Source organism: Pipistrellus hanaki (assembly GCF_964339955.1).
Source record: "Pipistrellus hanaki genome assembly, chromosome: 16".
Classification (NCBI taxonomy): domain Eukaryota; kingdom Metazoa; phylum Chordata; class Mammalia; order Chiroptera; family Vespertilionidae; genus Pipistrellus; species Pipistrellus hanaki.
In genome coordinates, this window is record NC_140518.1 from 30,884,728 (window position 1) to 30,912,680 (window position 27,953).

At 38.8% G+C, this 27,953-nt stretch overlaps 1 protein-coding gene across 1 annotated transcript; it reads right to left on the reverse strand.

Annotated features, from left to right (window-relative positions):
* Window positions 1-382: 382 nt before the first annotated feature.
* Window positions 383-27,601, reverse strand: NUFIP2 (nuclear FMR1 interacting protein 2). Its single transcript, XM_084862966.1, has 4 exons — window positions 27,207-27,601; window positions 19,630-21,354; window positions 10,648-10,680; window positions 383-8,738 (listed from the first exon to the last, which is right to left on the reverse strand). Exons 1-4 carry the CDS (start codon window positions 27,502-27,504, stop codon window positions 8,686-8,688), a joined length of 2,109 nt encoding a protein of 702 aa, XP_084719092.1. The 5' UTR covers window positions 27,505-27,601; the 3' UTR covers window positions 383-8,685.
* Between the last annotated feature and the right edge of the window lie 352 nt (window positions 27,602-27,953).

Consider the following 27,953-nt stretch of genomic DNA (forward strand, 5'->3'; position numbering starts at 1 on the left):
ATCAATGCTAAACAAACTTAGAAAATTTCTTAAATATGCATTAGCATATATTTCTACATGAAGTTATGAATAAATCCAGTCTTGGCAACTTATTTTGCTTGCTTAATTGCTTAGCTCAATTTTGGTTTTGTACTTTAAGGCTCAATGTCATGTAAAAAGGCAGGACAGCTGTCCTCACAGCTGATTTTTTCAATAAACATGACATTTTAAAGCACCTTAATAATCTGGATGATTTTTTAAAAATGCCATGACATATGACCACAGTACATTTAAAACTTAAATTTGTACATTTCACCCTTTGGAAATGTATCATCAATGTCAGAATATTAACTTGGTTTTCAGTAATTTTTATTAAAGCACAGAACAACACAAACACCTCAGAAAAGTTTAAAATTTTTTTATTCAACCATGTACACTTATTGTCTCTTAATTGGATCTACAAAGTTCTCAAGTTTTCTTTTCTGATAAAATAAGTAAATCTTGGTATGGATGTAGAGTGTTTGTAATTTATATTTTTAAAACACTGAACATGAAGTAAGACATCAATAAAGGAAGATCATTACGTAACTGATACTTCTTCAGAATCCATATCAGAAACAACTATGGCAAATACCTAAGCATTTAGCAAAAGGATAAATTTCTGGCCACTATTCTTTTATCTAGAGAAGGCCTATCTTTTTGACGGGGCAAAACAAACAGTGGGGGAAAAATATTTTGACTTGGGAGAAGGAAAATACCCTCTAATGTAATTGTAGTTCACTAATTATCCTTTCCCCCAGATTGAGGTAACTCAGCTCCTAAATGATGACGCACACAAGACTGAACATAAATGAACTACTGACAGATGCTGAGAAGCCAGAGCCATCTAAGATGATGCTACACTCCACTTCGAGGCCATGCATTATTGGCCACCTTTTGAGTCTTGACTAGTAGACTTAGTTTCTGTCACTTTTAGCGAAGATACAGAAGGGTTCTGCTGTGTTTTCAAAGTCAACAATAATACATCAAGAGCACACTTGATGACAGAGAATTAACACTCTTCTATACATAATTAAAAACTATAAAACAAGGATTTCTTTTATATGTGGAAGCATGGGGGAAATACCATTAGTATTATCTTCTACTTAAACTTATTAGCCTCTTCTACAAAGGTCCTGGAGAGATTACAAAACAATCTTTTAAAAGATGATTAACAAAACCTGGCCAGTAAATCTACACAATCTTTTAAGTACACATACATGTGAAATAAAGCTATTTAGTACATGCAGACTGTAGCAATTTAACCAAATTCTAAACTTGTTCTAATCAGCTTGGGTAATTTTAAAAAGATACACAGTATCTTTAAAACAACCTGTGCTTAGATATGTAAGCAAGATAATGATTCTAATTTCAAGTCAATCATTCATTAAGCCAAATTTATGCTAAAGTTATAAAGGTAAATAGGTCATCTTACACCTTTAAACCAGGTTTAAGTCATAAAATTATCACAGAAATCCATGTGGCATGAGGTCCTTCCTTCATTTCAGTTTGAATTACTTCCCATGATAAAAATGCCCTGTTTCAAGAAAAGCCCTTTAGTAGATACAAGTCAAGCTCTCATTTAAACTGAAGTTTACTAAAACAGGTGCCAGTTTTCTCTCTTCTGCTTCCACTGATAAGCTAGCCAAAACTGTAATTTTGAGCCATGTTTCAAAAGATGGTGAAGGTAAGAACAACAGAGTAATAAGGATAAGTCACTTTGGGTAATGACACACAAATTAAAATTCAAAACATGTGCATAGCTTTATTCATCTACTTAGATCTAACCTTTTCATGGAGCTTCGGCAAAATTCGAGTGTGCAAAATGCATTTCTAAAACGTAATGCAAGCAAAGCTTTTCACATTTACACTGGCAAGAAATACAGAGAAACTAACAAGTCACATTAGGGAGAGTTTTTTTTAATGACAAGAATTGCACAGTTCATCATTTTGAGACAATTGTTGCAGACATAAGTATTTAAATTTTTCTAAGCAAGGTGCTTTAACAATAAAAAATTTTAAAGTTGGAAAGAGCCAATAACTTGGATCGTAGCTCACATAGAATTCAAAATTAAAGCGGACTGTTATCTCCCTAGATTTTTTAAACAATGCTTTTTATAACACTTTTTTTTATTTTTAAATAACACTAAAGGAAACAGCAAGCTGAAACTTTTCAAAGCACACAAGAAATGGTGTCATCACATTACTCGAAGAAGGTGCTAAGGAAGGAGGGAAAGGGAGTGAAGAGTCCTTTTACTATTTCCCACTACAGAACAGCCACTGACAGACTGAAAGCAAACAAAAGAAACAATAAAAGTAAATTAAATCACTTCCCCAGTTTATAAAATAGTTCCAGTTTGTGACAAGATCTATAACTTTAAACAGAGAGCACCAGTTGGGCAATTAGAATGAGCATTTCATACTGCATAAAAATTAGTGAGGTGGTAAGAACCATCAACCATCTCAGGCATTACTACATGGCCTTTCCAATTTATTTACTTTTAATACACATGCAAGGCACATTGATATAAAAATAGATCTCTGGCCAAGAAATATATTAAATAAGCAAATTAAAATTTTGGCTTTGCAATATTGGCAACATCAAAATATAACCAGATAGCTTTGGACCACACCTTTCTCATATTCCTTCACCCCATTTGGTGTTTTTTCCTCCTATTTTGGGTTCAATCTTCAAGTTTGGGTATGTGCTTGAGAAATGACTTTTCTCTTGTCAAGTAGCATCCCTACTATACTTGTTTATCTTTGCCAAGTAAAAATATACTAGAGAAGCAGAATCGTTGGAGTTCTAATTTTATTTAATTAAACTAATATCGACTGGCACGGGACAGCATTGTTTCTCTTCTGTATACAAACAAAAAATTTAAGTCCTCAGCTTATATAGTAGACATTTTCTTTCTAAAAGAGAAATCAGCAACAAACCAATACTACTCCCTTTAAGCCATTCTTCCCAAATCCTCCTTTTGAGGCAGAGAGAGAAAATAATAGAAACAAAACTAAGTTTAAAGGATTTTTTTCAGTAGTAGAAGACATTTTAAGGCCAAAAAGTGTAATACTAACAGAATTTTTATTTTCCTACGTTATTGTCCTTCATAGTCCAATACCACAAAGTTAATTGTACTGATTCCCTCCCAAAGAGAATTTCAAAACTCATTCACTTTTGTTACTGGCTGTGCTACAGGAAAGGTATCAAAACAACCTATAAAGATATGGTAATATTGTAATGTAAAAAGTGCATCACATTTTTGATTTTCAGTTTCTCATAGCAGCAGCAGGATTAATCTGAGACAGATAAACAGCTGTATTTTCATTCTAAAAATGCATCATACCTAATGAAATGTATTCAAGATCATGAAAGGATCCTCCTCTATAAAGGATAAATGAAAAACTAATAATAGACAAACAGGGGCAAACTAGAGGCATTCATTCATATTTACATATTAAAATCATTTTGTTAACACCAAATCTTTATATCTAGCAAAAGAAATATTTTAAAAATAAAGCAGACATTACTAAAGCAGTATCCATTTTTGGAGCCTTTGTTTAGCACCTGAGGAAAAAAGGGAATATGGAAAGCTATATAATTTACCTCAAGTTGGTTTATTGGTCTGTGGAGTAAAACTGATATACAATGAAAGGGATACTGCATAGGGGAAAAAACACATTTGTAGCTATTTTAATAAGGCTGTAGAAAAGGGATACTGCAGTATTATAAAATGGCTTTAAAACTCTGGACATACACAGTTGTATGGATAAATAGGGAAGTCTGAATCAGCAACCCCATCACATGTGAGGATGGCTGTTCTATAGGCTTCTAGCCAATAACTGCTGACACTCCCAGTAATGCAAAATCAACATACCACTCATGCTTCACTGGGTGTTTTTATTATGCATACAATTTGAAACACTATTTATTCATAAGACTCTTGAGTAGCAAAACTGAGAAGTTTAATTTAAAACACATTAAAGCACTGCTTTTGAGTGGAGCCAATGATTCATCATTTAAAAAACCAACATAGAGTGGTCCTGTTTCTCACATCTGAATAGATGTAAGTATATTTAAAAAAAAACAAACAAAACATTTTATGATGCTTAAAGCAAAAACCCATTTTTCTCACCATAAAAGGCCCTGGTGCCTGTTAATTACATTAACAAAATAACATATTAAGATCTGATAACCTATGCGTCTCTGCAAAATTAGAGCAGCTATATTTCTAATCTTGCCCTTTGCCCATCCCCTTTAAACAAATATGTATTCTTTGGGAAGTTAAGCAAATCCTACCCTCTCTTAAAATTCAGCAGAACTACCTAGGACTTAAGAGACAATGCCTGATTAGAACCTAATTCAACTGGTGCAGGACCAACAGACCTATCAGAAAAACTATTGTCCAAATGTGTTTTCCCCACTATATTGTCTGTTTTGCAGTTAGCATAGGTATACAAGAGGGATCATGTTATTTGAGAATATGGTCCAGTGGCATAACTACACTCATAATCTTTATGAGACTTTTAATCTATTTCTCTAAAGAAAGCCTTGAAAGAATGATTCCTTATTTAGTGGGATTTTAGAATCAGTGCAGTCCTCTTACAGATTTCTTTGCCTGTGGCCTTTTGGTTTGTGACATACAATTTCACACTAAATAGCTTTTTCATGTTTGAAAAAGTGTACAGCAAAAGATAAACCATTAGATGCCTCTAATTAGGTTAGCAACATACCGAATGACTAAGGATGAAACCACCACTGCTATGTACTGCTTTGTGAATAAACACATGTACTGTGGACAACATTCATAACTGAGGTTTGTCACACTTTCCCTAGAAACTGTTATTTGAAGAAAACAATGCAGCACTTCTCTCCTTTATAAAGTTTTTATAGATTGATGACTAGGTAAGCAGATGATTAACAACAAAATTCTAAAATGGAATCTTTCTAGCCATTTATTTTTAAAAAAAAACTATCTGGCATTAACAAATTCCTAGTTATTTTCTAAGGCCTCCTAGAAGGCAGAGAAGAAAGGGCTAAATACAGATGCTGTAAATACACTTTATGTGAAAGTTCATTACTAGGTCAGAGGAAAGGCTATGCAATTAACTTCAGTTCAGCAAAGTGGGAGCGAATAAAGAGAAAGATAAATACACCCTGTCTTTTGTGGGGAGGGGGAATTATTCAAGACATCTACGAGAGTGGTATGTGACACAGAAGCCTACACTCAAGACAGATTTTAAAAGAACTCTCCACCCATAATTAGTATCTTCATAGCTATTAAAAAAATAGGTCATGATTTCATTCTTAGTGCCATTTTTCAAACACTACCCCTTAAAGGATTAAAACCACCTGACTTTATTCTGTAATGAAAACAAATGGCACAAAATAAATATAAGTTCATTCTCTGAATACTAATGTCTTACACACATTTACTACTTTTAATATCTCCTTTCCCTCACACACACACAAGCACTCAACACACATACACACACACCCCATTTTCAGTCTTTATAATGGAGGGATGTTAAAAATCCCCTCTAGACTGTATTTGGTTTATGCTACAGTACTAATACTCTGAGTTGAAGGAAAATTCTTTATACCAAACAACACATTAATGTTATTTAAATGTGCTAAATTAATCACAGCTGAAGTTTTTTTTTTTTTAGAAGCTTACACAAAAATAATGAGAAAACAGATGAACTCAGGATTTTTTTTGTTTTTTTAATAAGTGCTCTGTAAGGAATTGTGTGAGGACCTAAGGAGAAAGATTGCGACAAGTAGAGAGTTAAGTGTTACAAACAGCACAAAGGATATTTGTCCCAAAGTCCTGCTTGTACCTAGGCAATTAAGTCCATTAACCCAATGCCCCCACAATACTGACAGTTAATATGATGGGGCACTAGGGTTACCAGAAGGTTAAGAGATATTTCTAACTATATTCCTCTAACCATATAATCAAGGAAATTTCAGTGAAATCAAAGTGAAATGTTGCATTGTCTCATTTAGAAGTGAGACTCTGAAAAACCTTTGGACAAACAGAAGGGATACATTCTCTTTTTGGCTTCTCTAAATATGGAGGCCTGAGGGATATGGAAGGGAAGTAGGAAAGCAACAACTTTCTAGGTATTTTATAAGTGTTGGTTCTAAATTTAAAAGCCCAATTCAGATGGGGGCTGGTTTGGGATTTTTTTTTTCCTTTTTAAAATTTGTATTAATTCAACCTCTGTATGTCACAAACCCAGAAAGTTTCTTGTGAGTTGTGACAGAAGAGCTTTAAAATTCCAGGCAAGCAAAATGGAAAGTTAAAAAAAAAAAAAAAAAGGGAAGGGAACATGGAAGGGTGGGGGTGAAATCTGGCCCTAAGGCGACAAGTGGTTACACAAGGCAATTGAACACACAGCAGAACTTTAAAACCTGTAAAACAAACTGGAGCCTTTTTTCCTTTAATCAAACTTATATAGTTTTTTTTTTTTTTAAACTTTTTGAAAATTTTTATTAAAAAAAAGAACACAAAAACACAGACTTCTTTCACTTCATTGCATTTCCAGTTTGTTCAATGCTTTAAAGCTCAAGGATGCTTCTGCTTTCAATTGTACACGGGCCTGAAGCATCCTAGCTTTTGGCAAGCAGGCAGGAGACTCAACAAAAATCAAAATGGAAACAAGGCAGACTAAATGCAGGGCACATCTGTAAACATATTATACATTTAAAAATTACAATATCAGTAAAAGTGATACAGTTTACAGGTGAAATGAAACTATCTGAAACTGGCCTACTACAAGTTTCTGAACCTGAACTGATACAATAAGTTATTTTATATATATATATGTATATATGTACACACACACACATATATATATACACACACACATACATATATATATATTATGTATAAAAAGTTTTGTTTACATCAAGTGGAATTGGCAATCCATGCTTATACTTTTAAAATCTAAGCAGGGCAGAAATCCAGACTATAAAGATATTTATTCTATGTTGAGTCCAATAGATTCTTTCAAAAACTACTTGTTAAAAGCCTCAAATAGTCAACAAAACAAGAAAACTCATCCATACTACAGTCGCTCAAAACTGGACATTTCTTAAGCAAAGGGGTTGAGCAAAAGTAGTTGCTTTCTCCCTGAACACCCCAGGGTATCCAGTCTACTTTTATTAGAAGACTATACCTCTCTATAGAATGCCCTGCTGTATTTGACATACATGGATATACTAATTTCTGTGTGTGTAATGTGATGCTATATCAGGCCAGAGAACTTGTTTTTATGCCACTAACATCACCCAATCTTAAATTGGACCCTTTGTTTCTGCACACACAAAAAAACTTATTTTAGCATGCTATATACAAGCTGCAGTGCAACAAGATGGCAATGTGATAAGACAGGGTCAATGCTCTTCTCTGCCCAAAAGAAAATTTCCAGAGTTTCACATTATTTTCCTTAAAAAAACCATTTTGCTCTAGTAATAAAATATATTTATTAAGATATAATTAGAAAGCTAATAAGCTCAGAAGTATATTTGCATGAAAACACATCTTCTATTGGCAGGGTTTATTATCTTCTCTCTGGCTAAAAACATTAAAAGTTTTAGTTTTCATGAAATTTTTTCTTCCCTTTAGGATTTTTGAGAAATTAAAAGAGAATTTACAAAAAGGTACAGAAGTTTCTCTTTAGATGTTTGATGAAAAACAAGAAAAACAGCACATTTAGTGTTAGTGACAGAGAGCAAGTCTGGAGCACCTACAGTTGAAAAGCAGAATATATTTTTGCTCCCACTTATATAATTAAAAGATGGGCACAGGAGTATTTTTTAATATTAAATATCTAAAGCCAATTGTTTGTTCTGTTACTTTTCTTTAAATGACTCATGGATTCCTCACTTGTTGAAATCCATTAGGTTACTAAAGCCAAGTGAACTATGTAACACCAACTATTCCAGAACTGTAAAACTTCAATGCCCTCCCCTAACCCAACCCAACAAAAAAATAAAAGAAAGAAAATATTTCCCCAACACCCCACAGAGGCTGCTTAACTCCTGGCAAGACATGCAAATCATACTCGCTAAAAAAATACACTCCTGCAAACTTCAAGGCATTTATCCAGCATTCTTGCAGGGCTCAAAGCATAACCAAAAAATTAAGGGAGGAGTGGGAGAAATGCTGACTCATTTTGGGTTCCCTGTGATTAGTGTATCACTTTAGTCACAGAACAAGATACAGAGATCTCTTAAGTGGATTTGCTTTTCCAGTGGGTCATTTGTTGCCCAATTGATGACAGCAGGAACTTTAGAACCACAAGTCTGTATTCATTAATCACTTGCATTCACACTTAAAAACAAAAACTAACATAAGAAAAAAAGAAGAAAAGAAAAAAAAACAACTATTCAGTACCGGAGATTAAATAACCATGTGTAGTCTCTTGAAATAAATTTGATTCCTTAAGAAGTCTAATTACTTTCAGTTGCCTTTTTTTAAATAACTATATATATATATATATGTATATATATATATATATATATTTGTATATATTATCCTGTGATTCTACTTATGGTTCCTCTGCTGCGTTGAACATCTAGGAGCATAAAAGCCTTGTGTCTCCCATGAACAGTGGCTCTAATGCTGCAGAAAGGTTACAAATAGGCAGTCTGGTCCTTCATTGATCTGGACTATCCATGGCTTCATTGTAAGTGATTATCCTTTTGGGATCTGGAGGGAAGGTTAAAAAAGAAATACATAAATAAAAATAAAGTTTGGAATCCTCAAATGGCCATGTTCCAATAACAAATCCAAAATAACCATAATAATTTAAACTGTGTCTCCTTTTAATGAAAATACAATTTAAAGACCATTTCCTATTTGTATTAAAACATGCGTGATCCCTTTTTCTCCACCCAATAGTTCAGCATCCTAATGATTCCCAGCAACAGAATTCTCAAGCCAACGAAAGCCTCTTCTTACATATGACAGTCGAGTTTACTAACAAGGGATTTCTTTATGTGTTTTTCCTGATTATAAAGATAGTATACTAGAAAAAAAAGCAGGCCAAAACAAACAAAAAATCTTCAATTGTCAATAATCCAATACTAAAAAACACTTGGATTTCTTTTCTTTTGTTCACAGAATGAAGTCAAATTTTATTTTAATCAGGGTGGATTGTCTAAAATTATAATAGAAATTGTTCAAGTAACACCTACCACCAAAAACTTCAGCAGAAGTCTATGCATCTGCTGGGTTCAAAGTATAAAACAGTCAGAATATGCCTGGCCAAGATGCCAGTTTTATTTTAAATTCCTATTATATAGCTGTATGCCCCCCTCTTCTGAGAGACAATGATTTTATTACAAATTATTTCTACCTATCACAAGAACTTTTAAAAGTATACATACTTTAATAAAAATAGGAAACCAATAAAACCTGTCACCTAATAGAAAAACATGAAGACCTGAAAATAATACTGAAAAACTCAAGTTCCCCTCATCTTAAGAGCCAATCTAATAATTTAATCAAGAGATAATATTCTTTCTAGGACTTCAAGGGCATCCTGCCCTGAAAATAATGCTCGCTCTTAATAGTTAACAGTCACTTTACAGTGAAAAGAGAGGTTTACCTCTTTTTATAGGATATACTTTCTAGTCTACCCTTTTTCATATGTCCTTGAATGAAAAGATACACAAAAAGTACTTCAAAATAGTTTAAGAGCTTGCTAGTTATCCTTAGGCTATAGCTGTATTAAGACCAAAAAGACCTGGCCTAAGAACAAGATCAAGTTGGAAGAAGGAGCAGTGTTAGAAAATCAGAGAAACCTATATTCTAGTCCTGCCACTTTCTAGCTCTCTGGGCCTCAGTTTCTTAATCTGTCATAAGAGAATCTAACATCCTTCAAATTCTGAAATCCCAGGAATTTCACAGTCACCTGAAAGTGCAATACAATTCAGTTACAGGGTTCTGAAGGCCCAAACCTATTAGTAACTATTTCACTATATTTTAGGTATTCCATAACTACTATATCTTAATATATTTGGAAAGAAGGCACATACTAATGACAATAACAATTCTAATTTTAAGAAAATTTTAAATAATTTAGATATGGATTATCTAGTCCTGTCCTCCTGCTATTAATATCTTGTTTATGGGGATGAAATAAGCTAATTTGCTATTCTCTTAATGTCTTGACATCTTTTTCAGAGAATATACAGCCCAAATAAGGTTTCTAAAAGAGCGAATATTTTTTTGAACTATGAATTTCAGTTTTTAGGCTACTCCTTGTCAACGACACAAGTACAGATAAAGACTGACCATAAGTGGAAACACTTACTCATGTTGGTTTCCTAGATTAAAAATATTTATGGTCTGCCTTATTTTCATAATCAGGAACAAAAGAAAATATTTTGTTCTTTACCTAGCAGATAAAGAGTACTTAATATATTCTTTTCCCTTAGTGTTACCCAATCCTTAGCAGTCTTGATAGGTTGCTTGTGCCTTTTGACTGCAGTTATTAAATAACTCAAAATACAAAATCTAATTATTTGGTAGGCAATTATTCATGCTATTCACATTCCAAAATATAGTTATTAGTGATTAGTACTAACATTTCTGATAACCTAAACATTCTTACCTTGCTTCTGTAAATTCCAAACAGATTCCATTTCTGCAAAGGAAAAACAAAATTACTTTATACACTAAGTTTTGCAGAGCACTTTAAAGTTATGCTGAACTCTAATAAAACAACTATACTGGTTATTGCTGGCTGGAAGTAGGGTTGAAATAGCACAGTTCTATGAAGCTCAAACAAAACAACTCATATTTTTATATATTCTTTTTTTTAAAATATATTTTATTGATTTTTTACAGAGAGGAAGGAAGAAGAATAGAGAGCCAGAGACATCAATGAGAGAGAACCATCGACGAGCTGCCTCCTGCACACCCCCCACCAGGGATGTGCCTGCAACCAATGTACATGCCCCTGACCGGAATCGAACCTGGGACCTTTCAGTCCGCAGACCGATGCTCTATCCATTGAGCCAACCCGGTTTCGGCTCTATATTCTTAAGAATATCATTCAGATTGCCTTAAGTATTGATTACAGAAAGTTAAATATCTAACATCAAACTACCAAGAGAACTATTTCATCTACATAAATAGTGAAGATAGATTATCTACAATGTGATTACTTTTGTGTCTTACAATAAGGGAAATATACACATGATCAAACTATAGTTATATACATAAAGAAGGCAAAAGCTCTACCTGGGAAGCATACTAGAAAGCTTCACCTAGGGGATATTTGAAGTCTTGATGAATAAGAGTAGATGAGCCCTAGCTGGTTTGGCTCGGTGGATAGAGGATGGCCTGTGGACCAAAGAATCCTGGGTTTGGTTCCAGCCAAGGGCATGTACCTTGGTTGTAGGCTCCTTCCAGGCCCGGACCCTGGTCGGGGCTTGTAAAAGAGGCAAACAATCGATGTCACATCATTGTTCCTCTCTGTCTTTCCCTCTCTCTTCCACTCTCTCTAAAAAAATCAATGGAAAAATATCCCCGGGTAAGGATTAACAACAAAAAAAAGAGTAGATGACTATTACATCACAAGAATAAAAAAGAATCTGGCCAAAACCGGTTTGGCTCAATGGTAGAGCGTCGGTCTGCGGACTGAAAGGTCCCAGGTTCGATTCCGGTCAAGGGCATGTACATCAGTTGCGGGCACATCCCCGGTAGGGGGTGTGCAAGAGGCAGCTGGTCAATGTTTCTCTCTCATCGACGTTTCTAGCTCTCTATCTCTCTCCCTTCCTCTCTGTAAGAAATCAATAAAATATATTAAAAAAAAAAAAAAAAAGAATCTGACCTTGAAAGGAAATACTATACTAGCAAATTAATAGAAACAAAAACGACTTAGAAATAAGAATGAGCTATAACTAATACTGGGAATAAGTGCTCTTCTTGTGTCCATACAACTACCATTTTTAAAAGATAAAAGGTGATTTTATGCTATATAATTGAATTCTATGTAATTGTTTATTTTTATCAGCAACCAAGTATAATAAAGCAAAATGAAACTGGAGCTCACTAAGATTGAATATTTGGAGCAAGTAGGTTAATTATTCCAGTGATTAAATTATCCAGATAAAAGCCCATTAAAAGTATTACAACAATTCTTATTTAACAAAGACTGGGAAATAATGAACTGATTGTCATTTGGTTCAAGAGTTTAGCTGGATGCTATTGCCTTTAAACTGCTGGGCAGATGCCCATCCTCTCATAGGAGGACTAAGAAGGGGAGAGAATTGTAACCAATCTAATCTGGAAAAAAGATACATCACAAAGTGAATTCTGGTCATGCTATCATATTTATGACTCCAAAATAATTTATAATAACTTATAATTCAGACAATCAGGAATAGAATTGTTATCCTACACATTTCTGTTTCAGAATGGCTTATTTTAAGAAACCCAAACACCTTTCTTTGGTTGATGTGACTACAAAAAGATTAATTAATCCAATATAACCAACATTTTTTCTTTTGGTGAAAGTAGAGAAATCTCACATTTTACAACAAATAAATTCCTGAGTTCTGTATACAGGTTATTTGATGCTTATTATTATAAGTTTACTTAATGCAAAGATAAATCTATATTTAGTTACATATTGAGGAAGAAAAGTAACAAACTTCTCATTTTAGCCACCTATGCTATAACAACTTCAACCTGCCCTTGCCCCTTTTTTGAGAAGTAGGAGCAAAGGTGGACTACACTCAGGTCATAGTAGCAAACATACTACTTTAAAGCAAAACAAACAAATTTTAGAATGAAAGTAACTACAGTTGACCCTTGGAACAACATGGTGATTAGGGACGGCTTAGTTAAAGTAAAAATTGACTTGTGTTAGGGAAGATTCTAACCTAAGACATGACTACCTGCCATCAACTGCATTAGTTAAAAAGTTTTAATTTCATACCTTCCTTTGTGCTTACTTTAGGTCTCTATAATTAGGCCACCTGTGCAGTCAAAGGTCTGAGTATAACGTTTGACTCTCCCAAAACTTAAGTTGTCCCTTGGTTACTTCATAACTTAAGCTAATAAAATCTGAGGGTTAAATTTTAGCTTCTACAAATTCCTTAAAAGCTACCTTTCAGACTAATACCCAAGTAAACTTACTATTGCACTCATAAAGCAGATTTAATGAGAAATCAAGTGCCCAGTGTGGATGCTAAAATGACAATTGGGGAAAAAGGATCTTATGCTATCGTAATTACTTGTTACATTCCTATGTCTCTAGAAGAAAAAGACACCCTTCTCACAATCTAGGTAATATAACCAGGGCTGAAACCAAAGTCAAATCTGCAAGTAATTAGATTATTAGGGGGGGAAAGTTAGGTTATTAAAATATTAATAATCTCTAATATTAAAGGTATTTTCTAATAAGATTATTAGCTGTGAAGAAATCATGGCACAATTACTATAAAATGCAGTAAAGGTGAAAATACTTATTAAGTATTGTGCTAAAAGTAGAAAACTTAATATTCAGATCCTCTGTAAACAAATGTCTAAACTGTACACACAGTCACCCTGTAGATAATATTTATCAGTTGCTCCTGCCCTTATCCAACCTAAACACTTTATTTTAGGATAAATAATGCATTTACATGACTGCAAATACAAAGGGAAAACTGTTATTTCTTTGTCTGGACTATTCCAAGAGTCTAACTGACCTACTTCTAGTCAGAAAAGGTTTTCCAATCTACCCTACAAATTGGTGTCACATTAATCTCTCTGAAAATAGATCTACAAATCAGTTAACTGCTTAATACTAACTTACTTGAGTATAATGTATTAGGACCTGTGGACAAAAAGGGGCCACATGCTAACCAGACTAACTCAGGGAAGGCCTGTGTGGTGGCCTTACAAATTATAGAGACCTACAGTAAGCACAAAGGAAGGTATGAAATTAAAACTTTTTAACTAAAAGCAGTTGATGGCAGGTAGTCATGTTTTAGGTTAGAATCTTCCCTAACACAAGTCAATTTTTACTTTAAGCATGTCAGTTGTCTTTTCCACCTCTGATAACATACAATTGGAATGTCAGGGTAACTTGTAACCTAGTAACCTCCCTTTCTCTGGACCCCTCAGGGCAAGAGGGAGACCACAAATTCCTTTATTGCTATGTTAATAGTTGACTGTTAACTATCCTGTACCCACGTGTGTCTTACCATTTTCCTTTTTATCTAATCCCAGGTTTCCCAGCTTTGCTTTTCTCCCACCTCCCAAATCTACCACCAATGGATTTCTTGTAACCCACTTGTCTCCTCCTTTGATTGTAATGCATAAAACAAAGTGAAAAACCACCATTCTCAAGGAGCTAATACATGGAGATTCTGCTCACAAGAATTCTTTCCAGATTTGAATGTTTGTTTACCGCCCCCCTATTAACAGACCAAACAAAATTCAGGAAACCCAAGCTTTAAAATGATAAATGATTTGCCCAAGTATACAGGAACTGGGAAGAGTCAAATTAAAATCTGTCTTCTGTCATTTAAATTACTTCCATTCCACCAGCCTATCTTCTCTGACATTCAAATGAAAAACTTCCATGATCTGGCAGCAACTTACCTTCCTTCTCTTTTAGAGCCACTCAGCACATCCTAAATGGATGGATCCAGTCCAATATCTACATTTACTCATGATTATCCTCCAACTTTTGTATTCTTTATCTTCCTCTTTTCTGTATTTCCATATATCAAAAATGTACCCTATCAAAACCCAGCTTAAAGCCATTGCCTCCATGAAAACATATCATACATTTACTCTTTCTACTTTCACTGCATTAAATTCTCTTCCTTCACTGAAATCTCCTAGCTATTAGTATACTTCTTATGACATTTAAAATCTTACCTTATAAACTTATTGTTTTCTCCTCTACTTGATTAAGTTCTTTAAAGGAAAATATCCTGTTAAAGACTTCCATAACTAAGCAATATACTTTGCCTAGGGTAGGTACATCATAAAGAACACACACACACACACACACACACACACACACACAAAATTATTGCACAACTCCTTAGTAATAGAGAAGACTATGACAGAGAAAAGAAAAACAACATTTTAAATGCTTGATACCCTTCAGTTCATTAGCCAGGTAGAAGAAATCAATCTGGTTTAAATTAACACTGACCAAACACACATCTCACATCCATCTACCATATTTCAACGGACTTGGCTTCAACTGACTTAGACCATTTCAAATCCAAAGATTTGCCTTAGGCCCAGCCGGCATAGCTCAATGGCTGGAGTGTTGACCTATGAACCAGGAGATCTTGGTTCAATTTCCAGTCAGGGGATATTGCCTGGGTTGCAGGCTCAAATCCTCAGTGTGGGTGTGCAGGAGGCAGCCAATCAAAGATTCTCTCTCAGAGAACTTATGTCTCTCCCTCCCTCTCTGAAATTAAAAAAAAAACATACATACATACATACACACACACATATATATTAGAGGCCTGGTGCACAAAATTCATGCATGGGAGGTGGGGGATAAGGGGGGGGGGGTGTGTTGGTGTGTGTCCCTCAGCCCAGCCTGCACCCTTCTCCAATCTGGGACCCCTCAAGAGTTGCCCGACTGCCCATTTAGACCGGGATTGTGAGTCGGACATCCCTCACAATCCACAACTGTTGGCTCCCAAATGCTCACCTGCCTGCCTTACTGATTGCTCCTAACCACTTCTGCCTGTCAGCCTGATCACCCCTTAACCATTTCCCTGACAGCCTGATTGATGCCCAACTGCTCCCCTGCCAGCCTGGTGGTCCCTAACTGCCCTCCCCTGCTGGCCATCTTGTGTCCACATGGGAGCAGGCAGCCATCTTGTGTTGGAATAATGGTCAATCTGCATATTACTCTTTTATTAGATAGGATAGAGGCCTGGTGCATGGTTGGGGGTTCACTTGGGGCATGGGGTGCCTGAGCAAGGGGCCTGTGGTGGTTTGCAGGCTTGCCACGCCCCCCTGGCGAACAAGCACAGGCCCTAGTAACCAGGGATTATCTTCTACAATTGAAACTTTGTAGCCTGGAGCTGAGCCAAGCCTTCTGCTGGCTCCCTGGAGGCAGGGGATTTATTTACCTTCTATAATTGAAACTTTGTAGCCTTAAGTGGAGGCCTGGGCTGGCCAGGGTGTGTGGAAAGCTTGCTTCTTCCATTGCCTGGGAAACCAAAGCTTCCCTCCTGCTTTCTCTGTGGCCACAGCCATCTTTGTTGGGTTAATTTGCATACTCACTGATTGGATGGTGGGATGTAGTGGAGTGACAGTTAATTTGCATATTACTCTTTTTATTATATAGTATATTAGAAGCCCAATGCATGAAAAATTGTGCAAGAATGGGCCTTCCTTCTTCTGGCTGCCAGCACTACCTTCCCGCCTTCCCATGCTGCCCAGAGGGAGGGGGGGTGCACCTCGGAACATAGGTGTTCCACACAGCCCCAGCCGCTCAGCACCTGTGTATGCAAATTAACCCACCATCTTTGTTTGCTCAGTGGTTAGAGGACTGGACACCAAAGGGCCAATTAAGAGAATGTTCCTCATTTTTTCAGTTGCAGACTTAGTCCCTACCTGGTGTGTGTGTGAGGCAACCAATGGAAGCATCAATGGTTCTCTCTCCCTCCTCACTTCCACTCTATCTAAAAGCAATAGAAAAATATTGGCAGGAATTCAAAGAACCTGCCACTTTGGGATCTAATTGAACAGAATATTGCTTATCATTATGGGGGGAAAACAGTCTTTACCAATTTAATCGCAATAATGTCCAACTACAAAAATCAAAACTGCCTACTAAAGCAAATCTTTCAATAACATCAGCTAAACTAAATATAACTGCATCCATATAGGGACATTTAGTTTACCTAAATTCCATTAATTTCATATTCAGTTAGCCTATCCATAGGGAAAATACAGAATACCTAGAAATAAATAGGAGTTAAGACGCCCATTTTAAAAGGCCTGCAGTTCTCCATAACAAAAATCACACAAACCCATCAACTAACCACCTAATAAAACAACTTATCCCAGAATCTTTTGCAAGTTGAGGGAGATAACATAACCAGATATCCTCTCAGCCTCACACAATGACCACCAGTACAAAATACTTTGGTAGATTTTCCAAGTAATGGTCTCTAAAAAGGGCAGATGGCACAGAAAATAACACCAAAAAACAACTCCCCTGGCAGAATTTAATTTATAATTAATCATGTTTTAAGAAACTAAACATATTTTTTGCCTTAACTTTCCTAAAAACATACAGCTCCTGGTTAACTTTTTAAATTGATTTGAGAGAGAGGGAAGAAGGGAAAGAGAAACATCGCTTTGTTGTTCCACTCATCCATGTACTGGTTGCTTCTTGTACGTGCCCTGAGCAGGAATCAAACCCACAACTTCGGTATATCAGGTCAGGTCAAGGATCTAATTAAATACCCTATCTAACCAGGGCTAGTTAACTTGTATTTACTTCCAAAGAGCAGTGCTGAAGAAAAGCGAAGAGAGATCATTTTACCTGCCAAGATTTCTACTTCTAAACTCTTATACGGCAATTCTACTTGCTCCCATTTTTAAAAAAAGAAAAACAGAAAAAGGACATCTGTTTTTGCCATTAAATGTCTTCCAGTTTGCAGATAAGGAAAGATATGCAGACTGAATAATTTACTTAAAAATCATATAAATAGCTTTGTTATTCATCTCTCAGCCAGTGATTCTTCCAAGAGAGATCATGCTAATCACTACCTCCCCCTGTATATGCTGCCCAGACCCTGCAGTTGGTACATGGCTGCCTAAATGAGTCAGTCAAAAATGGAAATGTGCCCCGACCACTATGGCTCAGTGGTTAAGCATCAACCAATACACCAAGAGTTCAATTCCAAGTCATGGCATGTCTGGATTGCTGGCTCAATCCCAAGTGAGGAGCATGCAGGAGGTAGCCTACTAATGTCTCTCATCAGTGTTCCTATCTCTCTCTCCCTTTCTAAAATCAATAAAAACATTTTTTTAAATATATATTTTATTGATTTTTTTTTACAGAGAGGAAGGGAGAGGGATAGAGCTAGAAACATCGATGAGAGGGAAACTTAGATCAGCTGCCTCCTGCACACCTCCTACTGGGGGTGTGCCCGCAACCAAGGTGCATGCCCTTGACCGGAATCGAACCTGGGACCTTTAAGTCTGCAGGCTGACGCTCTATCCACTGAGCCAAACTGGTCAGGACAATAAGAACATTTTTTTAAAAAGGAAATGTAGCCCTCGCTGGTTGGGCTTAGAGGATAGAGCATCAGCCTGTGGACTGAAAGGTCTGGGTTCAATTCCAGTCAAGGACACGTGCAGAAGGCATCACTGATATTTCTCTTTCCCTCTCCCTTCCTGAAAGCAATTTTAAAAAAATACTTTTAAAAAAGGAAATGTACATGAAACTAACATATGTTAACAACAACAAAAAATGTTTAATGGGAATGTGCAGTATATATTAGGTGTGTGCATGCACTCATGGGTAGCATTTGCTTGGGGGTGGGATGAGGGATGAAGGTGGAAGAAACTTACTGTTCTTAAAAGTATGGAGGTTGTAAATTTCATTAAATTTGTGGATTTAAATAAATCCATTTATGCCATATAGCAAATTTTTCTTTTCTTTTTTTTTTTTTAAAAATATATTTTATTGATTTTGTACAGAGAGGAAGGGAGAGAGATAGAGAGCCAGAAACATCGATGAGAGAGAGTCATCGATCAGCTGCCTCTTGCACACCCCCTACTGGGGATATGCCCACAACCAAGGTACATGCCCTTGACCGGAATCGAACCCGGGACCCTTCAGTCCCCAAGCCGATGCTCTATCCATTGAGCCAAACCGGTCCCGGCGCAAATTTTTCTTTAAGACACAAACCATATCCTAAGAAAAATTATTAGCACGATATTTGGAAGGTATCTGGTTCCTTGTTAACATGGGTTTTGGGGCTATGAAAAGTACAGCCTCTGAGGAGCCTGGTCCCTACAATGCTAACTGTGCTTACCATTGTAATTTGTCTAAATTATTTTCTAGTTACCATTCAGCAACCATTATTCATACTAATTTCAAGCAAATTGTAACTATCAAGCTCACTAATAAAGAAGTATATGATGTAAAAAGCAAAGGAGCGGGAACATCTGTTCAAAAAAAATATTTAAAGAGCCAAAACCGATTTGGCTCAGTGGATAGAGCGTTGGCCTTTGGATTCAAGGGTCCCGGGTTCGATTCCAGTCAAAGGCATGTACCTTGATTGTTGGCACATCCCCAGTAGAGGGTGTGCAGGAGGCAGCTGATAGATGTTTCTAACTATCTCTCTCTGTAAAAAAATCAATATATATTTTTTAAAATTATTTTAAAAACTTCAGTTGGAAAAGTGAACATTTCTTCTAAACTTGAACTGTACTATTTCCAAACACCCTGAATTAGTTTTTCAGCTGTTTATCCAAATTACTATCAGCTAAATTCTAAAATTCTTGAAGACTCTCATAGCAACTTACCCTTCATACAACAGCTAATAAATACATATTTCATTGACCAATAAGAATATTTATATAGAAACAAATGAGTTACCTTTAGTGTGATATACAATAGCAGCCCTCAGGTCAAAAGAACCCCAGCTATCATTTCTTTCTAGGCCTCTCTGGTATCTCTGTTCTTTGGCGGAGCCTAACAAAGTGTTCGTAGGAGACGCCAGAGGATTTTGATTTTCTACCTCATAGTCCTTTGAAAGAAACACTAAAGCACCTTGACTACTGGTGTCTGCTTTTTGCAGGTCACCTATATGACTGGGCTCCAAGGATAAGGCTCCACTCTCATTAGTAGTCCCAGATTTTAGAATGCTGCCCAGAACTTGAGGACTAGTCCGTTTTTCCAGCTCATAAGCCTTGGGAAACACAGGATGCTCAGTTCCTGAGGGGATTATTTCAGCACCCTGTGAAACCAAAGTGGCAGGATATTCCCCTTGAAATGTCACCTCCATCACTTTATGATCTGATGACTTCCCAGTAACAGTCTCAGGGCCAGCACTGGGCTCATTTATAAATGACAAACCCCATTGATTCTGGAAGATATCCCCCAGGTTTTGCTGATCGGTCTGAGAAGGTAGATCCACTTGAGCTGCGCTCACCAGCACAGTTTGCATATTTGAAGGGTAGATAAAAAGGCTAGTTGTAATTTGTTCAACAGCTGCTGGAGTCAGACTCTTGTCCTGGAGAACTGGATCAATTGCAGCAGAGATGAGTGTCATACTATTAGCAGCAGTAGTTAGCAGTGGCTGACCCCCTGGAGAATACACACTTGCATCAGTTCCTGCTAAAACAGGCCCATTAGAAAAGTTGGCAGAAGTAACAGATTTCAGCGCTGACATAGGAACCTGGGATAACCGACTTGAAGATTGGGTCTGATTTTCCCCAGTAGATGATGAAGAGGATGAAGATGAAGATGGTGACACAGAAGAGTTCTGTACAGTTTTGTTGAGGTTTTCCTTAACTTTACTTGCATAACTTATTTTAGGAACTATTTTAGCACTGCTATTGTCCACTGGAAAAACTGGGGGTGGTTTAAATAGGGTCCACGAGTCCTCTTTGGAGGCAACAGCAGAAGCATGCTTTCCTTTAGGCCGATCATCAAACTTTTTGCTGCTCACACCAGGTTTAATATCAGAACTTTTCCGCAGCAGATCACCCACAGCAGGTTTTCCTCGACTTGTTCCTCCAGGCCCAGTTTCATACTTCCAAATGGGCTTACAACCATCTACTCGATTTCCCTTTTGTTCACTGTAGTCAGGCTTGAAAGTTTCAAGTCCCTGTTTTAAGGTTGGGACACTAGTCTCTTGTTGCATTATTTTGTCCTGCACTAAATTAAGGTTTTCACAACCCTTGGCACTGTTGCGCCTAGCTTTCCTTTTTTTAGGAGTGGTATATCCACTCTCAGATCCACTACCATCGTTATCTGCTCCTTTGCCCATATAACCATTTGTAATATAGCCAGAATTATTTGTTACAACACCATTTGGAATTGTTATAGTATCACTCTTATCTACAGACTGGTTGTCTCCAGATTTACTTTCATATGACTTTCCATTCTTTTTGTCCATACTGTTTTTCTGAATGAAATTCCTAGTTTTAATTCCTGCTTTCCCAAAGGTGCTGGACTTTATAGTCGGCTTCAGGTTAGTGTCTACAATTTGTTGGTTGCCATTGAGGACCCTGGAAATAGGGTTGGTAGCTTCATCAGAACCCAGGTTCTTTAAAGGTATTTCTCTTTCTCCAGCATTACCATTTAGTTCACCATATCCTAAGGAGGGGGAAAAAAAGGTTTTTAAAAATTATAATATACAAATTACATATTACTTAACATTTAAGGAATGTTTATTGTGTGCTAGCTATGGTGTGTTAGCTATTACTATGCTAATAGCTTTAGTTTTATGTTATTTCACAGGTCTCTGAAAAGACACTTGTCAACCCCATTTTACAGATTAGGAAGTTGACTTAGAGACAGGACCAAGCAGGAATTCAAACCGAAGTCTGAGTTTAAAGAGAACATGATTTAGCAGTTCTTCTATTAATACCTCTCATCTAACATAACTCAACCTTCTCATCATGCTCACGTTATAAAATGTTATAAAATTTCTTTTACAATTAAGAGCAGAACTACCCTTTGGGCAAAATCATTATACTCATACAGCAATTTTAAATATTATAGGGACATTGAATACTCTATTTCTATGAAACTACAAATGATTGGTGGTGACTATAAACAGTCTCTATTGCATTCTGCCAAACAAAAATCTAACACCTCTGAATTTTTTCTTAGTTAAATTCATTTTTACATTCCCCAGATATTAGATCATACTTTTAGTATAAAACCAAAGCCCTTATACTTTTCTTCATTTTTACATTTGGGTCAACAGTCTCAGATAAATTAAGTAATTTGCCCAAGTCACAAAGTGGACTGAAAAACTGAATGAACTCATCTATCTGGAACATTTCTATCACTATGTCATACTGACGTACACAAATGAAGCAATAAGAAAAAATTTACAAACAAAACTACAATGAAAGCTAACTAGTTTTTGAAAGAATGGTATTTAAGACCTCCAACTGCCATAAGCAATTTATTACTATAGGATATTGAACTGAGTTCAACTTTTCCCATTTCCTTATTAGCAAAATAGTGATATTAGTTGTCTACCTTTCTATAAATGTTTCTAAAACATCTTCAAGTCATTAGAAACGGATACACAATAGGACACATATACACACATTTAAAGCAACTTTATAGGGAGCAAAGGGTGGGCCTCCAACAGGAATGAATACCAAATAATTTGCCTTTGTCACTTTCATTCATTCTTTTAAGCCTTTAGTCTTTGAAGGTTAAAGGGCACATGAGCTTGTATATTCTTAGGTTTTGAAATTTTGTTGTAATTTCTAATAAAGTATCAATAAATATAACCACATTAAAAGCTCTTTGCATATTTTAAGAGTACAGCCCAGTCAGTGTTGCTCAGTGAATTGAGCATCATCCCATGCACCACGAGTTCACAGTTCAATTCCTGGTCAGGGCACTGCCTGGGTTGTGGGCTCCATCCCGAATAGGGGGTGCATGCAGAAGGCAGCAGATCAATGTTTCTCCCCCCACCTCTACCTTCCCCTCTTTCTCTTTCTCTCTCTCTCAAAAAAAAAAAAAAAAAAAAAAAATACAGTGGAACCTCATTTTTTGAATTCATCCCGGAAGGCTGTTTGAGAAGCAATTTGTTAGAAAACCAAATCATTTTTTCCCATTAGAAATAATGTAAATTGAATTAATCTGTTCCAGACCCCCAAATGATTCCATTTTTAACCTTTCTTATATACATGTCTAATGTACTGTTTAATCTATAAACACTCCTTAAATTTACTGAACCATCCCCTAACTGAGTGGTCGGCAAACTCATTAGTCAACAAAGCCAAATATCAACAGTACAATTGAAATTTCTTTTGAGAGCCAAATTTTTTAAACTTAAAACTATATAGGTAGGTACACTGTTATTAACTTAATTAAGGTACATGGTATTTTGTGGAAGAGCCACACTCAAGGGGCCAAGGAGCCGCAGTCTGCCAACCACTGCCCTAACTAGCCTTCCGAAATGCCATCACCAGTTTACCCAATCAACAAGTTTTCTACCTACTCAATTGCCTGTGATTATTTTGTGAGCACTTTCACACCCATAGCAACCTTAGCAGTCTTGATGGCCTCTTTGTTTTAAAATTGTGCTAATCTGTAGATTCAGCCAGCAACAAAAGCATTCTCTCCTTTGTTTGTTGCCTGAGAGATGCTTTTTGTCATGCTGAGGTATCAGCAAGTAAGGGTAGTCCCGTAGAAAACTGAAGTTTGGTCCACAACAGGGACATTTTTTGTGACCATTGGTTGAGAACCAAATTGTTCAAGATGGGAGACTTTCAATGACCGCAGTTGGACTATATAAGGAATACTAAGATTAAAAAAAAATTGGGGAATCATTGTTTTAAAAGAACTTGATGTGGAATAGAACAGTCTTGGAAGATTCACAACAGGGCTTACTTTTATAAGTTCTACATCAGAGAAAAAAGTGGGAATATTAAAATGAGCACATAAAGTTGTATTTTCTTTTAAGAAAACATACTTAAGACATAATCATTTCCTAAGAGTGGCACAAAAGTTGTATAATGACAATATATTCTATAGAAGTTCTTAACTTCTGTAGTTATATTTTATTTCTTGGCTCTTGGCTGCTGAAAAAGCTGTATTAGCCAATCAAGTCAAATTTGGTGTAAAAAAGTCTAATTATAAAACAGTAAAGAAGAGATCACTATTAGAATGCTTTTTTTAAAAAAAAATGTTGTTTTGTGTTTTAGAAAAGCAGAAATTCCCGACATTTTTAACAGATGTTAAGTTTACCCATGCACAACTCTAGACCAAAGGAAAACTACACATAGCATTTAATATTCTAACAGGCTAATGAAGACTTCTATCCTTGCCCTAACCAGTTTGACTTAGTGGATTAAGATAGGCCTGCAGACTAAAAGGTCCCAGGTTTGATTCCAGTCAAGGACATGTACTTTGGTTGTGGGCACATCCCCAGTAGGAGGTATGCAGGAGGCAGCAGATCAATGTTCCTAACTCTCTACCCCTCTCCCTTCCTCTCTGTAAAAAAAAAAATCAATAAAATATACATTTTTTAAAAAAAGACTTCTACCTTTGGGCCCATTAATTATAACTTGTTAGATCTCAAAGGTAAGCAGTTTTAAGCATCAAAAAATCCAATGTCCAAACCAAGTTGGACCAAATCCAAGACTTTTAAGCAAACTAGATGACTAATATTTAGTGCCTCTGATATCAGAAATCACCAGTTAAATGAACAGTTTCTATGCTTCCATCTCCAAGTTTTACTGACAGAAACATTTTTTTCTCATTTAACTATATAAAGTTTCCCGTGTTAACCTTGTTGGTATGCAAAAAGTTTGCCAGAGACTTTTTTTTAATTTAGGTATTAAAAAAAAAAAAAAGTAAACACAAAAATTATTGAGGAAAATCCCCCTCTCCTTCTAGTGCTTTTATTACTCACGGTTGCCATGCTAAAGCATCTAAATACTTCAAAGGGACTCAGCAAAATTTGAGTCCTAAAAATGTAGCTTTGGATTGGAAACTGAAATTAGTGGGCACATTTGGCCCTCTTTTGCGCCCTCTTCTGGATAAAGAAACACCATTCCCCTTTATAGGTTTGTGAGTCATAAAAAAGCCCATCTCAACATATTGCAGATACATTTCAAAAATCCTAACTTTTCTTATTAGATCAGCATTTTATGCATGTTGAAGCAACAGTACTGTGACCAGGCCGCACATGAAAAACTGCTCCTCCCAAATTGTTTATGTTCTTTCAAAACTGCTAAGCCTATTTTCCCCTCTGTATCCTCTCCTGGAATAAGACATACTAATTAGAAGGATGCCATTTGAATGGTTCAGGGGCTGCTTTTATGTGGAGAGAAGAGTCCTGCAGGGGTATATATATCTGACTGACAAAACACTGTTCAGTAATACTACCTTCTATTCCAAGCAACTATATAAAGGCAAGATTTTCTCACCTTTAAGTTGACTTCAACGTTAAAATGATTTAGTGTGGTACAGTTTCTTAGTTTTTAAATTGTTTCAAATCCTTAAGATTAAACCCATTTTTTAATTCCCATTTCTACTGCAAACCATCAGTCCCTACCACCCCCAAAAGGGAAAATGCCATTCCCATTTCAGTCTTCAAGTCACGGTAAGTGCAATACAAAAGCATTTTTTCCCCTGCTCTGATCAGTAAGTGCATGTATCACATTTGACACGCTGGGTTTAACGTTCATTTTCTTACCGTTCCCTTCGTTTCTCTTCAATTCATAAAGAAGCCTTATTTTTTTAAAAATCTGCATGGTCATAAACTTTTAAGTTCATTCCTTCTTATTTTCTAAAATAACTTTCACCCTCAACTTAACATTTGCTAAAAATAGAGTTTGGGGGTCCATATCGGTTTGAAAGTAGTGGGAAAACACCTTTCCTTTCGAGGTGGAAAAAAGCCTCATCCGAGGCAATATGGTAGTGAAACAACCTCACGGATGAGCCATCTCAGTTCAAAGAAACTTGCCCTCTGCCCCATACAACCAAACATTTTCCATTCTCTCTTCGAAAATACTATCCAAGCCCGAGAGATAAATGTGGGGGTCGGAGGAAGACAGAACGAGCCTTTTTTGTAAAAAGAAAAAAGAAAAGAAAAAAAAAATGAGCGGCGAGAAGGAAAGGGCCCAGGCGAGAGCCTGCGAGGCGGAGTCGTGAGCGAACCTGGCAGGAGACGAGGTTCCTGTGGCAGAGAAACTCGTGACCAGGGAGCCGGGTTCCCGCCGGGTACCCCACCCGACCGATCTTCAGGCGCCGCCTCTCCCCAAAGTGTATCCCCCACCCCAAGTCCTCCGGCCCGCGGAGCGCGCGGCCGCCGCCCGGCCGCGGCCTCCTCTCCCCTCAGCTCCCCGCCCGGCCGCCCGCCGCCGCCGCCCGCCTCCGCCTCACGCCGCGCCCGGGAGCGGGAAACGCGGCGGCCGGCGCGCGGGGCCCGGCACCAGGCCGCTCCCCTCGTGGCCGTTTCCCTCCCCCGCCCCTCACCCCGGGGACCCGCCCGGGGCCGCGAGGCCGCCACCGGGTTACACAACCCGGCCGGCGACGGGGGAGGGGCGGCCGCGGGCCGGGGGCGGCGACGTCCCCTCAGGGCGAGGGGCGAAGCGATCGCGGGTGGGGGGACCCCGAGCCACCGGCTCCGCCGCGCCGGGCGCCCCTCGGCGCCCCCACCCCCACCCCCTCACTCCGCTCCTCAGCGAGCCGGAGTCTCTGACAGGAATCGGCTTCCAACATGGCGGACAGGAAGCGGCCCCGCGAGGAGGAGAGAACATTCCAGCCGCGCCGGCTCCGGGGGGAGCGGGCCCGGCCGCCGGCCGCGGGAGCAGCCGCGGGGCCTGATGGCGGGCTCCGGTGCCCAAAAGGGGCGTCTTAGGGGTAGAAAGGACCCGAGAGACGAGGGGTCCCGACCGCCCCCCAACCCCAGACGGGGAACCCCAAGGCCACAGGTGGGCTTGGGGTGGCGGGTGAGGGAGGGCACTTCCTCAACTCTGCCCGTCTCCCCTGTGCAGGCCGCCCGCCCGCCCGCCACGGCGTCCCGCCCGCCACCACAGTCGGGATTCGCTAGGCCTTCCTGAGTTACACCCCGAAGGATTTGGGGGGAGAGGGCTTAGGTTCGCCCCAACTCAGGGCCCCCCAATGAGGGTGCTCCCAGGGCCGCAGTAAGGTAAACGGGAAAGGAATAATGAGGCCCGATTCCCAGACCAGCCCTCCGGGCCCGGGCGGGGGCCGGGAAGGTCACGCCGGCCTAGTTGGGCCTCTCCCCTGCTGTGGGGAAGGAAAGGGCGCTGCGAACCCCCGGGCGCGAGCTCTGGGGGACACGAAAGGGGCTCCCCAAACCCGCAGGAGAGACGGACACACACACACACACACACACACACCCCGACCCGGTCCGCGCTTTCCAGCCCCAGCCCCACCCCCATCGCCCCGGCCTCCCCCCCCCCCCCATCCCATCCCCCTTCCCCCACTCGTCCTCCCTCACAGACCTGTTTTCTTCTTCGGCGTTTCCTGGTGCTGCTGGAGGGCGTGCTTCTGCTCATGTCTCAGCGGCTTTGGCTGGGCCCTGGGGCTGCCCTCCGTCCCATGCTGCAGGTATTGATGAGGCTGCTGGTGGTGGTGGTGGTGATGGTGGTTGTGGCTGTGGCTGTGGTTGTAGAAATAGTAATGGTGGTGGTGGTGCGGCGGCGGCTGCTGCTGCTGCTGCTGCTGAGGGTGGGGGTGATGGTGCGGATGGTGGTGGCTGTGATGGTGCTGAGGCTGTGGCTGGCCGGGCTTCTCCTCCATTGAAAGCGACTGGGACTCCCGGGCTGAGGCTGCGGGCTGCTGCACCGTCAGGATCTGAGGCTGCTCCGCCGGGCTCGCTCCGTATATCTGAGCCCGTCGCGCCAGCGCACTGGCTCCCCCAGCGATTCTGCGAGATTGGCAGCCGCCCTCCAGCAATCAGGAGGCGCGCTGCGCCGCAAGCCCCGCCCCCTCCGAATCCCCCCTTTCCTTCCTCTCGGCCCCAGCCTCCCGGCCAGCGCCGCTTACCCGGTGCAACCTCACAGGGCCGGGCCTTCAACGTCAGCACTATGGCTCTCTCCCCGCTCGCTTTCTCTCCTCCACCGCGCAGTCTGCGAGCGGCACTTTCCACACTCCTCGCCGGCAAGCAAGCCCGCGTCCGATATAGCAGATTCCACTGACTCTGAGAGCCATCCGTTGGTTTTGCATCTCCTTAGAATCTGTTGGCTTTT